This window comes from Ornithorhynchus anatinus, chromosome 4 (genome assembly GCF_004115215.2).
Source record: "Ornithorhynchus anatinus isolate Pmale09 chromosome 4, mOrnAna1.pri.v4, whole genome shotgun sequence".
NCBI classification, from domain to species: domain Eukaryota; kingdom Metazoa; phylum Chordata; class Mammalia; order Monotremata; family Ornithorhynchidae; genus Ornithorhynchus; species Ornithorhynchus anatinus.
Genome location: NC_041731.1, coordinates 76,084,037 through 76,098,606, shown reverse-complemented (window position 1 = coordinate 76,098,606; position 14,570 = coordinate 76,084,037). Strand labels below are relative to the sequence as shown.

General features: G+C 45.8%; 1 protein-coding gene across 4 annotated transcripts in view; it reads left to right on the top strand.

Moving 5' to 3' along the window:
- The window catches only part of RAD21 (RAD21 cohesin complex component), a 35,861-nt gene that overhangs the window by 13,302 nt on the left and 7,989 nt on the right, over positions 1-14,570 (top strand). For all 4 annotated transcript variants that reach the window (XM_007663804.4, XM_029062971.2, XM_007663808.4 and 1 more), the window contains 10 exons: positions 991-1,166; positions 1,972-2,101; positions 3,791-3,890; positions 4,566-4,672; positions 5,679-5,885; positions 7,267-7,392; positions 8,187-8,309; positions 10,920-11,143; positions 11,277-11,442; positions 11,927-12,078. In XM_007663804.4, coding sequence (XP_007661994.2) covers positions 1,023-1,166; positions 1,972-2,101; positions 3,791-3,890; positions 4,566-4,672; positions 5,679-5,885; positions 7,267-7,392; positions 8,187-8,309; positions 10,920-11,143; positions 11,277-11,442; positions 11,927-12,078 — 1,479 coding nt within the window. In that variant the 5' untranslated portion in view covers positions 991-1,022. The remainder of the gene's footprint in view (positions 1-990; positions 1,167-1,971; positions 2,102-3,790; positions 3,891-4,565; positions 4,673-5,678; positions 5,886-7,266; positions 7,393-8,186; positions 8,310-10,919; positions 11,144-11,276; positions 11,443-11,926; positions 12,079-14,570) is intronic.

The following is a 14,570-nucleotide window of genomic DNA, read 5'->3' as shown; positions in this document are numbered from 1 at the left end:
AATATTCCCTAAAAACCCTTGAGAAAGCAGCAAAGAAAGCTAAATGCTGAGCATCCTCAGGATGAAGGGAATTGAAAATAGAACCATGATAACTGGAATTTTTCCGGGGGTTCTTCTAGTCGCAACATCTTAGTCATATTTATTGAGTGCTTACTTTGTGCAGAGCACTGTACTGAGTGCTCCGGAGAGTACAGTAGAACAAAATCAGCAAACACGTTCCCTGCCTATAATGAGCTGACAGTCTAGGGGGGAGACGGACGTTTATATGAATTCATAATTTACAGCATATAATTTGAAGATACGTACATAAGTGCTGGGGGGGTTGGGTGTGGGGCGACTATCAAGTTGTCCGAAGGACACAGAAGGGAGAGCGAGCCGGCGAAAAGAAGACATAATCTGGAGGAGATCTGACCATAGTAATGCTTTAAAGGTGGAGAGGGTGGTGGTCTGGTATATGTGGAGGGGGAGGAAGTTCCAGGCTTGGGAGAGGTTGTGGGAAAGAGGTCTTAGAAAGACAGTCAAAACGACTGGAGAGTTGGTTCGGCTTTTGTCCGAGGATGAAAAGATGAGAGTCTTCTGTTTTGAAAAGAAGGCTAAGAGGATGTCATTCACATCTAGAGAATCATCAAAGACTTGAGCAGGGTGAATGCGTAAAATAGAAACTTCAAGGGAAATACACAGCTTTGTGAAGACACAGCCCCCAGTGCTTTGGGCGTATATCATCGAGCGTAGAATCTGCCGGGAGAAAATTTGCTTTCAGAAAAATAACAAAAGATTTCACGTGGGTTTAGATGGTTAATATCCTTGACTGTCCTCTAGTTAATGGGGAAAATTGTGATGTTAGGCAGATTTCTAGTCCGGAAGGTGGATAGCAAAAAATACAACTGACCGTGTTTCCTTCAGGCCACTCTGAGACACGCTGTTGGGTTATGCGGACTGTGGATCCGACACAGTGGCATTCCATGTGACTTTTCATTTTTATCTTGTCAGGTTGACGTCTTGCTTCCTCTTCTCCTGGGACCATGTTCTACGCTCATTTTGTTCTGAGTAAGCGAGGGCCGCTGGCCAAAATTTGGCTAGCGGCCCACTGGGACAAGAAGCTGACCAAAGCCCACGTATTTGAGTGTAATCTGGAGAGCAGTGTGGAGAGTATCATCTCGCCCAAGGTAATGTTTTACCCCGTTTAGTATTGTTTATGACGGGGGAATTGATTTGCATCCGGCTTCGGATGAACAGTGGTAATGAGTTTCACGTTTTTGGCTTGGGTTGGAAACCACTCTGCTGTTTACCCACAGACCAGGAACGGCCACTCTTGTTTAAAGCTATCACAGGAAACCTTGGGGTTAGAAACTCCCCTCCGGGATGCGATTCAAAGTTTTGCACAGACCCCAGCTGCCCTGATTGACCTACAGGCACGATTAAAATCAGGATTTAGTCACACAAATAGATCGCAACACAGAAGGCGAAGGAGGGATTGGGAAGATAACTCCGCAGCTCCCGACGGTTGCCGCCCACCTAGAAGTCTGTCAGGTCACGGTGGAGTGTCCAGGTTCGGCTACTTGGGGAGAGCTGAGGAACAGACACCGACCGCTTATGCTCGGGCCCAAATTAACACACACAAGGCTTCTTTTTGTCCCGGGGTCTTACCGTCTTCAGCTCATTTTGGTTGTATCTGAGGGACAGGAGTCTGGCCTGCAGTTGGCATCCTGTGCCGACTCCAAACCCCAAAACTTCCCTTGCTCAGCCCCCCGCTAGAGCTTAACTCTGCTCCCCATCCTTTTGGTTAAAAAAAAAAACAGTTCCCTTCCAGAATGTTCCAGATGAACTCGGAGGCGGGGTCTGACCTGAACCATTGTAGGCCCTGGCTAATACCAACCTTTTCAGGAGACTGGAATTTCCTCTGCAGTGATCCCTTCACCCGTGAAGTGAACCGTATCTGTTATATACGGTAATGTTTGTGTTTTATTACAGGTCAAGATGGCACTTCGAACTTCAGGACATCTTTTGTTGGGAGTAGTTAGAATCTATCACAGAAAAGCCAAGTATCTCCTTGCGGACTGCAATGAGGCATTCATTAAGATAAAGATGGCTTTTCGTCCAGGTACTGAAACCCTTCAGATGTCTCAGATTATTTGTGTGTTGGATTAAAAGAAATCTAGAATGGTGTTGATCTGCCTTAAATGCTACTCTCCCTGGCAGCAAAAGAAAGCCGATCGTTCCCTCAGTTTGGTGGCATTTAAAGAATTAAAGAAGTAAACAGTCTACATTTCTTTCCTTTTTCTCTTGAGTTAAAAGGAAGAAAGGATGGCACTAGGGCTGTGTCTCACCTGATTATCTCATAACTACCTCAGTGCTTAGAACAGTTCTTGACGCACAGTAAGTGCTTAACGAGTACCTCTGTCATTAAAATGAAATTAGGACCAACTATCCGCCACTAAAATATACCCCTGGGGAGGGCTGGGGCGGGTGGTGGTGAGTGGGTGTCGCTTTGAGATTGTAGCTATGCCTATGTAACATAGATATTGTAGCTCCAGGTTTACTAATATTTATATTTCGAAGGGGTATTCGGCTTCCTTTTCTCTCTTAAATCATTCAACTTAGACTCTCAGTGTAGCACAGAAATCCTCTAAATGCGTTATTGCTAAAAGCTGTGTCACTTGGTTAAATGCTTCTATACATCTATTGAAAATTACCAGCACGTGATAGTAGTCCTTAAACTGTATTACATCTCTTAAATACTAGTTTCGTTTGAAAAGGTAATGCAGTTTGTCGCGGGCCAACAAGTGATATATAATTGATAAGATTAATCTTTGAAATGAACACTTTTTAACATGCAGACAGGAAGAGTAGGGAATGAGACTTGTACTGGTCTACTGGTCCTAATAATATCCTGTATTCTACTTCATAGTCTGTAGCTCTGAATTTCAGTATTCCCCTGCTTCTATCCCTGGCTTTTTTAAACTTGCTTTTTTTTTTTAAATGAGTAAAATCGTATAGCTAATTCCAAGATAGTTCAAAGAATGCACGGTACATTAAGCAGAAAATTGCCACAAAGTTGATTTCGGGAATGAATACTCGTTTATTTTCTCCTAGTGAATTTTTTTTCCATTTATGCTGATTCCATAACTTCATTTACAGTGTGGTTTTAGCAAGCCTATAGCTCAGTCATGGCACCATAGGATGTCTTAAGGCCGTAGTGTTGGTCCAGGCAACAAACTGCCAATAGCGATGGGCTACTGTCCCAGAAAAATGGGTGGCCAGACTGATGACACCTAAGTAGTTTCCAGCCCCTCTCTGTCACCTCTGTCTGGTGCCTGGCACCCACAGGGTAGCACAAGGCAGGGGTGAGGGCTAGGGTTTGTCTGCGTAAGCAGTGGAGGTGTAGAGTTCCCGTGGCACCCCCAGAAGTGAGCTGACTGATGGTCACACTTGGGGAACTCGCACCGGCAGGTGAACATTCCCACGTTTTGAAGGTTGTGGCTGTGCTCACGTTCACCACCCCCCACGTTCACCACCCCCCACGTCACGTCCGGAGTTTCCGGTGGTGAGATTAATGCCTTGGTAAAGTGCTTTTAACTTGAGGAGAGACCCGACCCTAAAGGATGTTGTTGAGAGGGGCAGGTAAACCTATCTTGGGTGATTTGCCTTGCGGATTTTGAAAATCTTGAAATGTATTCTTCTTTTGGTACCTTTGAATAACTTTGTCAATGCTGTGAACCATTTTTTTCCCCATTGAAAATGCTTCTTGAGGTGGGTCTAAATGGAAAATTTGAAACTTCCTATATTTTAGGTGTGGTCGACTTGCCTGAGGAAAATAGAGAAGCAGCTTATAATGCGATTACCTTACCTGAGGAATTTCATGATTTTGACCAGCCATTGCCTGACCTAGAGTAAGAGTTTCTTTTTAAATTTTTTTGTGTTTGGAGTGAGCACTCATACATTCAAAAACTTTTAATGTATATTCTTGGAACGGGGGCTGGTGGGGGGCCTTGTCTACTTGTACTAAATTGTATAAATTTAGTATAATTGAATAAATTGTACTAAGACATTTTATTGCAGAGTGCTGCGTAGTACCATTTTAGGGTTGTTTCTCAAGGTAATTATATACATTCATTTCTTCCACTGTGCATTTTGGTTAGTGGATTAGCAAACGTTTTTTTCAACTGCATCCATTTTATCTGGGTAGAATGTGATGTCGGAAAGCACAGCATCAGTGGGCGTACTTAAAATGTGTGTTTTCATATTTTGGATTTGTCAAGAACTGTACCTTTCTCCCCACCACATTATAAGAGAACTAAGTGTATATGGCTCTCCGGGTCAACGTTACGATGCCTTTAGGTGTGACATTAGTTTTCTGTGGATGGGCGACCAAGATGTGATGTGCTGGACTTTTGGCAAATAGTTTTTATGTCTCTTACCGCACTTTTGTAAAGGAATTTACACCATTTGGGGGAGGGAAGGTGGTACTGTTTTGTTTCATACTGTACCAACTGAGCATTCGATCAGTGTCGATTCTAGTACGGTAAAGATCGTTGCCTAACCATTTTAACTTTTCATTTTTTAAGTGACATTGATGTGGCTCAACAATTCAGTTTGAACCAGAGTAGAGTGGAGGAGATTACAATGAGAGAAGAAGTTGGGAACATCAGTATCCTCCAAGAAAATGATTTCGGTAAAAGTTTCCGTCGTCGTATGAAACGTCTTTTGGGTTCTAACACTGAACAAAATTATTTGCTAAACAAGATTTAACAGGGTAATGGAGGCTGATTTAGCGAGTTTACACTGAACCCAAAAACTTGGTCAAGAATTAGATGTCTTTGTCGACAAAACTGTTAATAAATCTTTAAGAAATATGCATTGTCATCCTCCACAAGCTTTTGTGTGCTTCGTGTTTATGGACCTTTGCTCCACTTATTTACTAGATTTTTTTTTCAAGTTTTTGTCGCAGTGGACTGTATTTGGACAAGATTTTGAATATTTGGCCTGGTACTCCACAAGGTTCAGTGACTTGATTTTTGGCCATATGCTGCAAAATCAAGAATATTTACAATCCATATACTTGATTTTGGTGGGACTGTAGCTCTCCTCCTTGGCCTAGCCAGGTTTTTTGCTTGTTGGGGCCCCCGAGCTATTCTGGAAGGCTTTATTGTGCTTGCCAGTTTGGAAGGGCATTGCATTCTAGTGTTTGCCATATACTTACTTCAACTCTCAGAAATATATTTTGGTATAGAAAATGCATGGTATCGAGGGCTTTATTTCTGTAGTAGTAATGCAATAGATTGTAAGGTTTTCTTTCAGTATAGAAACAAGCCCTAGGGTTCTTGTAAGTAAAGGAAATACGCTGTAAGCACTTCAAGGTCAGGGACCATGTCTATACCTATATTATGATATACTTAGTTTATGCCTCTGCTCGTGGTTTACAATGTGTAAAGACCTCTAATGAGATAAATGGTAGGTGGGGGATTTCATATCGGAATGCATCCTCTCCTTCAAATTAGTAGTAGTTTAGTTTTGAAATGTAAAAATAAAGTTTTAATGTCAGGGTACCTGCCGTGACTATAGAATTATAATATCTTTTACTTAGAATGTTTGGCTTTAGAAAGTCATCGGGTAAATTTTTCTCCTCTCCCGTTACAAACCTGTCAAAACTAGTCCTAACTTTAATCGAATCCTTATAGGTGACTTTGGAATGGATGATCGTGAGATGATGCGAGAAGGTAGTGCATTTGAGGATGACGACATGTTAGTAAGCACCAGCGCGTCCAACCTCTTACTGGAACCGGAACAGAGCACCAGTCACCTGAATGAGAAAATCAACCACCTGGAATATGAAGACCAATACAAAGATGACAATTTTGGAGAGGGAAACGATGGTGGTATTCTGGGTGAGTTACACCGGATAGGGCCTGACAGTCGGGAGGACCTGCGTCCTAATCCCGGCTCCTTCACTCGTCTGCTGCGTGAGCTTGGGCAAGTCGCTTCAGTTCCCTGGGCCTCCCTTACCTCATCTGTAAATGGGCAGATTGAAGCTCTGAGCCCTGTGCGGGCCATAGATTGTGTCTAGCCTTACTAGCTTGTATCCACCCCAGTGCTTAGTATTTTTATTACCCTATTTATTTTGTTAATGAGATGTACATCCCCTTGATTCTATTTATTGCTATTGTTTTTGTCTGTCTCTCTCCCCCAATTGGGCTGTAAGCCCATCAGTGGGCAGGGACTGTCTCTATCTGTTGCCGATTTGTACATTCCAAGTGCTCAGTACAGTGCTCTGCACATAGTAAGTGCGCAATAAATACTATTGAATGAATGGTGTATAGGAAGCTCTTAAATACCACTTTGAAAAACCCCTCAAATATTTATTAGTCTCTGGTAGAGCCTGCGTTCTGGAAAAAAAAAAATACAGGCATACCTCATCGTAAATGACTGTAATATATGCAAAACTTATTTTTCGAGAGAGTTGTTTTAGTAAGGAATTTATCTCCTTCAGCGCTGCTTTTGATGGGCGGGACTGTCGCTGTCCTCCTTTGTATAGCCAGGTTTTTTGCTTGTGGAAGGCCCACGAGCCATTCTGGAAGACTTTGGTGGGCTTACCACTTTGGAAGGGATTTTCAGTCAAGTGTTTGCAGGTGTTTCCCAGGCAGGGGTAAAATACTATTGGGTGATAGTACTTCTGAAGGCATAAAAAAGCAATAGGTAAAATAGCCAGATATCGATTACTAAAAAGTAAAACAATTCCATTGTTCTCACAGAGTTGAAGATGTTTGTTCGGTGAAAGTGAAATACCTGGGAATATAACCTTTAGCTACAAGAGGAAATTAGAAGTGGTTTAATGTCACTTTGCCCTTTTTAGGAATGCCGCTTTAGTGGATAATGAGACATGCTTGTATCTAGATTCTCTTATCTGTGGCAGTAGACTGAACTTTAGATTTCCTGAAATTCCTTTGCTACTACCAGAGATTCTCTCACAGCTTAAAATGAGAAGCAGTATAGCCTAGTGGAAAGAGCAGAGACTTGGGGACGGAAGACCTGGGTTCTAATCCTGCCCTCTGCCACAGGGCTGCTTAACCACCTTGGACAAGTCGCTTCTCTCGGCTTCGGCTACTTCATCTGTAAATTGGAAGTTAAAACTCTGAGCCCCACGTGGAACGTGGACTGTGTCCAACCTGACTAACTTTTATTTAGTCCAGTGCCTGGCGCACACTAAGCGCTTTACAAATACCACTTAGAATTAAATGCCGAAAACTGAATATTTCTTCATTCTTTCAGATGACAAACTTATCAGCAATAATGATGGAGGAATCTTCGATGATCCCCCTGCCCTATCTGAAGGAGGAGTGATGATGCCAGAGCAACCGGCGCATGATGATCTGGACGACGATGACAACGTGTCAAGTGAGGATTTTCTTTATTTAAATTAATATCAGATTTCCTGTCTTCTGTCTGGTGTTGGAAGATTCGGAAGATGGATTTAGAGAAAAGAAACTATCAGAGCCGTGATCTGTGCTTCTGTCGGATTAGGCGATGGATTAATGAGATTGTTAATAAACTATTCCAGTGCTTTTCCTGCTCCATCTGACCCTGGTAGTGATGAGGGCAAGTACCCGTTGACGCAGCGAGGGTTGGAGTGCGAAAAGCTCGTTACTTCTTTGTACTGTTGTAGATTTCTTCTTTTGCTTAAGGGATGGAATGAATACTTGGCTCTATGATGGTCTTAAAACCTGCCTCCAACTAACATCCATCCCTGTCCCTTTTTGAACATTTCACAATCTTTTCTCTCTCCCATGGTATTTGGGTTCTTGAACAGTCTTATGCTGTGGGAGAGTCGAGTTCTAGTAACCATTGACCGACCGAGTAGGAATTAAAGGTCTGGAGAGTAGATAGCTGACATTTTGGATACGGATTGCAGAGTGTCGTCTCCACCCCCACTCCCAGCCGAATTCTCATCCCTCATCCCAATAACCAATATGATTAAATATCAAAGATGCAGAAACGATACTCCTTCAGTAAGGCAGGGGTGTGTGAAAGTGGCGGCGTCCCCAGGATGGACGGACGGATGTATGGCAGTCGATTTGACGTCAGCAGAGATACAAACCTGCCAGAAGAGAATTAAAAGCCCTGGGGATGAAACTTTAACAAGATAAAGAAGTGTGGGCAAAGTATTCATTTTGGTACCTTTTCTCTCCCAGTGGGTGGACCAGACAGTCCAGATTCAGTAGATCCAGTTGAACCACTACCAACTATGACTGACCAAACAACTCTTGTTCCAAATGAAGAAGAGGCTTTTGCTTTGGAACCCATTGATATCACTGGTGAGTAAACTACCTGTTTTGACTCCTTTTGGTACGGTAGATATGGTAGAATAGGTGAGTCCTGTCATTGAGAGGAAATTGGACTAAAGCGTGTGTTTTTCCCACTTGTTGAAATTGGCCCCTTGGGGAAAATTTGGAGCAGGAGGATGACGGGGAAGGTTTAGCCAATTTAGCTAGCTGTTGTCAAAAGAATCAAGTATTTTGGAATGCGGTTACAGGAAGACACAGCCATTCAGTGCACCACAGATATTTTTCCTAGGATTTTCTTTCCTGTTTTCTAAGCAATTTGCAATTCTTTTGGGTTTTTGGTTTTATAATTCTTTCGTGTGAGGGTCATCGTTACTGTTCTAGAATAGAACCCTCATCTCTAAACCAGATTTGCAGTGCTCAGCTGGACTACAGTCCGTTAACCTGAAGCAAACGGTTGTCTCTGCGATGTGTAGTGTGCTGAAAGGCAGCTGCAGTTTCAACCACGTATACAGCTTTATTTGCAAACATTGGAAAGAGGTGGTATTTCTGAAGAAACCCATTCCATACAGAGAGAAGACATGCAAGGACAAAAAACAACTCCTCGGCTATCAGGGTAGTGGGGGATGTTTGCTCGGCCACTGAAAAATCGCCACCCGGGGAATGGTGTTACCAAGAAACAGACTAGCCGTGGGACCACAGAGGGATGTGGTCATCCAAATAGAGAAGGTAAAACACAACCTAAATTTGTTCTTAGTTTGTAAATTTTAATCCCCGTTTTGTACCCTAATGGGGAGAGTGGCATTGATCATTTCCCCACCTCTGCCTGCCAAAATCCAGGCCGCCTACCCTTGGTTTGCCCTAGATGGGGAATCCACTTCCCAAGAGACATTTTGTGCCGTAAGCATCTGTTAGGATTCAGTGAACAAAGTCAGAAGTTATAAAAAACTCCCAGGTGGACCATTTACGGGAAGAACAGTTAGAGGCTAGAAGAGTAAAGCCTTCCCCCTTATCCCTTATGCCCAAGTCTGTCTTGATTCCCAGTTATCCTGGTTAACATTAGCTTATCAGCTTCGGGCACACTCATGAGACCATTCCCCCACCAGATGCCCGAGACAAACCCTGACTTTTCCTAGATCCTCTGCTGCCTGATATAGGATTCCTGTGACTGACAGCCCTCTTCTTAATTCCTTGGCGAGCTTGCCGTGGTTTAGCTCTCCTCAGGCCACTTTTTACAGGTTTACAGGGAGCCGGACCGAAGCCTACAGTGAATTGTGAGGGATTGCTGGATCTCCCGTGTCTCTCCCCCGCCCTCTTCTCCTCCCCCCGACACAAAGTCCAGTTCTTGGGTTTCAGAGCCAAGCTTTAGAACTACTGGGGAGGGTACTTGGTGGGTTGGGGGGCACTACATCTTACCCGTTTGCCCGTAATCCACAGAACATGCCCCCATTTTTCTCTCTCTCTGCGGTCCCAGGGCTAGGATGCCCAGATTAGAGGTATGTCCGTTTTTGAGCAACACCATTCCCCAGATGGTGATTTTCAGTGACTGAGCAAACCTCCCCCACCCTCCACTTGGTTAGCTGCGGAGTTGTTTTTCCGCACGCCTTCTCTCTCCGAAACCTCCTGCCATAGCCTCTGGCACTTCCCACTTCCCCGGCGGTATACTTCCGCCTAGCCAGCCAAATAGGAGATACTCGGTGATGGTCACCGTTAATGGTTTTATTACGAAAAGAGCGAGCCAGAAGCGTGTCTTCAGAAGTCGTAGTTGATTTATTGGTAGGTCTTAGGACATAAATTGGGCACACCGTGCATGCAGTTATCTCTCTGTAGATACAGTGGGTTTGTCAAATGGGTGGGTTTATCAATTTTCCTGTTCTTGGCTTTGCTCCCACATTTTGCTCTTACAGATAACATGTATACATCCAGTGATAGTTTTACTAAAGCTTTTTAATTGCAGCTAGCTATTTATATTCTAGGCAAGAGTTTTTCCAGGTGTGTGTGGCTGGGAGGAGAGGGCGGCGGTGGGAGTATATGTTTAGTAGACTTATCGAGAAGACTTAGAGAAGCAGTGGAGCTTAGTGGAAAGAGAATGGTCTGGGGAGTCAGAGGTTATGAGTTCTAATCCCGCCTCCGCCACTCATTGGCTTTGGGTAAGTCACTTAACTGTGCTTCCGTTACCTCATCTGTAAAATGGGGATTAAGACTGTGAGCCCCCGCATGGGACAACGTGACTACCTTGTATCGACCCCAGTGCTTAAAACCGTGCTTGGCATATAGTAAGCGCCTAACAAATGCCATCATTATTATCGTTATTTATTATCAAACTGTCCCCTGTAGTCTGTCAGCTGTGCTTGTCTGATGTTTCAGTTTTGGAAAGCTGGGCTCTTCAAGCTAGTATTTAAGTAGGAAAAAGTTACAGCCTCTTGCTTCACCCTAACAGAACGCCTTTGGCTGTGTACTGATTTGGGTCTCGGGGACTCAGAAAATGACCCGACTAAATAGGAGAGGGGGAACTAGGCGTGAATGTAAGCGCTGAGGTGTGTCAGAGGGGTTGGTAGGCCATTAATGGGCATATAACTTACTCTCTTTGGCGATTTGTTAGTTTTAAATGACTCTTTTTTCCTCCCCTCCCAATTACTCCAGTCAAGGAAACAAAAGCCAAGAGGAAGAGGAAGCTAATTGTGGACAGTGTAAAAGAGCTGGACAGCAAGACAATTAGAGCCCAGCTAAGCGATTATTCGGATATCGTGACTACTTTGGATCTGGCGCCACCAACCAAGAAGTTGATGATGTGGAAGGAAACCGGGGGAGTGGAAAAACTGTTTTCTTTACCCGCTCAGCCTCTGTGGAACAACAGACTACTGAAGGTAACACGGCTTTGAGAAGCCCGAGGAGCCCGAAGTTCGATCGGTCCACCCACCGACCGACCGCTGCTTAGTCTGAAGCCGAGTAGCCGGGGGGTTTTGCCGGTTAACCGCAGGGCCTCTGTTCCTCTTGCAGCTCTTCACACGCTGTCTCACGCCTCTCGTGCCGGAGGACCTGCGGAAGAGGCGGAAGGGCGGCGAGGCGGACAATCTGGATGAGTTCCTCAAAGACTTTGAGAACCCGGAGGTGCCGAGAGAGGAGCAGCAACAGCAGCAGCAGCAGCAGCAACGAGATGTTATCGGTGTGTAGCTCTGCCAGGCCGCGCTTTCTGTCCGAGCACAAGCTGCCACCTGGCCTGGGAAGTGGGGAATAAAACGACCCACCGCGTCACAACGGTCTCACGACGGACTGTCGTTAAAGACGGCAGAGAGTAGTTTGTGCCACCTGGCTGGGACCGAGCCTGGTGCAATCTAGAAGTCAAATTTTGCTTTGCTTCTCTGTCAGACAGGTGCCTGTCCAAATTTTTTGGGGGGGGGGAGTAAACATTTAATGAGTAATCCAAGTTAAGGTCGGTACCGGTCCGTCACCATTGAGATGACTGCGATTCAGACGGTCGGCTTTCTGCCGCGATATCTGTACTGACCCAAGGAGATAAACCTGTGCGATTGGAATGTCACACTCAGTAGTTTGTAGTGAGGGGGGTGAAAAACAGATGCTGCCCCGGGACTAAAAACGTGCCTACAAGCCCCAGAGCTCAAATCTACCCTGTGCGCTCTGTCTGGCAGATGAACCTATTTTGGAAGAGCCAAGCCGCCTACAGGAGTCAATGATGGAGGGCAGCAGAACCAATTTGGATGAGTCGGTCATGCCCCCGCCTCCACCTCAGACTGGAGTCAAACGCAAAGCCCAGCAAGTGGAGCCGGAGCCCGCGTTGCCTGTGAGTAAGAAGAGGATGTCACTGGGCGTGTTCCTTCCATGCCCGCCGGTCTTTGAGGACTTAGAAATTAATGCTGGAAAAGGGTGCGGGTGGGAGAGAGGGGTAGGCGGGGGTGGGGTATGTGGCTGCCGACTCTGTTGTACTTGTCCTCTCCCAAGCGCTTTGTCCACAGTAGTAAGCGCTCACCACTGATTGAATAAGTGCAGAATGAATGCTTACCAGAAAAGCATAAGTTGGGGCGGGGGGAAATGCTGGAATGGACATAATAATCATAATGTTGGTACTCGTGAAGCGCTTACTATGTGCAGACCATTTTAAAGCGCTGGAGTAGATGCAGGGTAATCAGGTTGTCCCACGTGAGGGTCACAGTCTTAATCCCCATTTTACAGATGAGGGAACCGAGGCCCAGAGAAGTGAAGTGACTTGCCCAGAGTCACGCAGCTAAGTGGCAGAGCCGGGATTCAAACCCATGACCTCCGACTCCCAAGCCTGGGCTCTTGCCACTGAGCCACGCTGCTTCTCAGGGCAGCCCCTAGGAAAATTTTCAGTGCTGCTTAGGGAATGTGGAAAGAAGAATCTGCTTAGTTAAGGTGACGGACATCTTCCTTGATTGTGAGGATTGTTTACTTGGTCATTCCAAGAATGGAATGTGATTCCACTCAATTGTCAACTAACCATATGTTCTCAAAAGGTTAGTGTTTCTTGAGCTCCACAGTCCTAATCGCTGGCTGAAAAAAATACTTTCAACGTAGCAGCCAGGAAAATTACTGGCCTGATTTATGAAGTGATACTACCGAAGCAGCGTGGCTTAGTGGAAAGAGCCCGGGCTTGGGAGTCAGGTCATAGTTTCTAATCCCGGCTCCGCCACTTGTCAGCTGTGTGACTTCGGGCAAAGTCATTTAGCTTCTCTGGGCCTCGGTTCCCTCGTCTGTAAAATGGGGATTGAGATTGTGAGCCCCACGTGGGACGACCTGATTACCTTGTACCACCCCCACCCCCAGTGCTTAGAACAGTGCTTGGCACATAGTAAGCCCTTAAATACATTATTATTATTATTATTTAGCATTTTTATTCCAAAAGTACTCTCAGATGAACTCATTTTTGCCTTTACAATAGCCATGTGGGGTAGGTGGTATAATCCCCATTTTCCAGATGAGGAAACTGAGTTACACCCACAGTCACACAGCAGATTTAGTGGCTGATTTCGGACTCTAACTCCCAGGCCGTTAGGACTCTGTCGTTTGGCCACGCTGCTTCCCCTCACATTTTGTGTTTTCTGCCGGTTATCAGCTAAGAGCAGCATTTTGCTCTCCACTTTTCCTTCCTCTGCCCACTGGGGCTGCTTCAAGTGAGTAACGCTTGCCCCGGAAGCAGGAGGAAATTTCTCAGGCCAACCGGTGTGCACGCAGAGGTGGGTGGCCAAGAAATCGCTTCGCCTCTAACCCTGCAATAATTTCCACATCTAGAAGACCTGTCTTTACCCTTGTGTGTGCAAAGCTTTCCAGCCCGCCACATTCTCCCCCGCCCCCTTAAGTCAGTCTTCCATTAAATGAAAATGTGGAGCAGCTGCCTCCGGATGTCACGCCGGGAGGGAGGTGTCCGTCAAGGCCAGAGCCGAGTGCCGAAGAACAAATGTGCAGGATTGCAGTTTATTCCTTACTCCGAGTTCACGGCTCCCCGCCGTCTTTCTCCAGATGTACGTGTCGATTCCCTTCACCCGAGAACTGCAACGACTTAGCTCGTACCCTCCGTTCCCCCGAGAAGCCGCGAGGCCCGGTGGGAAGAGCGCGGGCTTGGCGTCAGAGGACCCGGGTTCTAATCCCGGCTCCGCCGGGTGACCTTGGGCACGCGGCATGTCATTTAACTCCTCTGTGCCTGTTTCCTCAACTTGTAAAATGGGGATTCACGTTCGCCCTCCTACTTAGACGGGGAGTCCCACGTGGGACGGGGACCGCGTCCGGCCTGATTGACTTGTATCTGCCCCAGTGCACGGAAGAGTGCCTGGCCCATGTGAGTGCTTAACAAATACAATAATAATACATTCCGGCGGTAGCCTGATCCCGACTCTCCCATCCAACCCCTTTCTCGCTACATCCCCGTGCCTGGAACTCCTTTTTTAATAGTATTTAAAGGCATACCCTGTGCCGGGCAACCTACTGAGTGTTGAAGTAGGCACCGGCTAATCAAGTCGAACACAGTCCGTACCTGTCCCCGCGTGCCTGCCAAACCGTTTCCGATACGCCATCGTCTGTCTAGACGGGTGTTGTCAGAAGAGCGTTCCTTAACCCTCATAATAATAGCATTTGGTAAGCGCTCACTATGTGCCAGGCACTGTACGAAGCGCTGGGTTGGATGTAAGCAAATCGGGTTGGACACGGTCCCAGTCGCTCGCAGTGTCAATCCCCATTCTCCGGATGAGGGAACTGAGGTACAGAGAAGTGACTCTAGAATGGCGGTCTAGCCCAACGAAACGTGCAGTTTAATGAAAATGC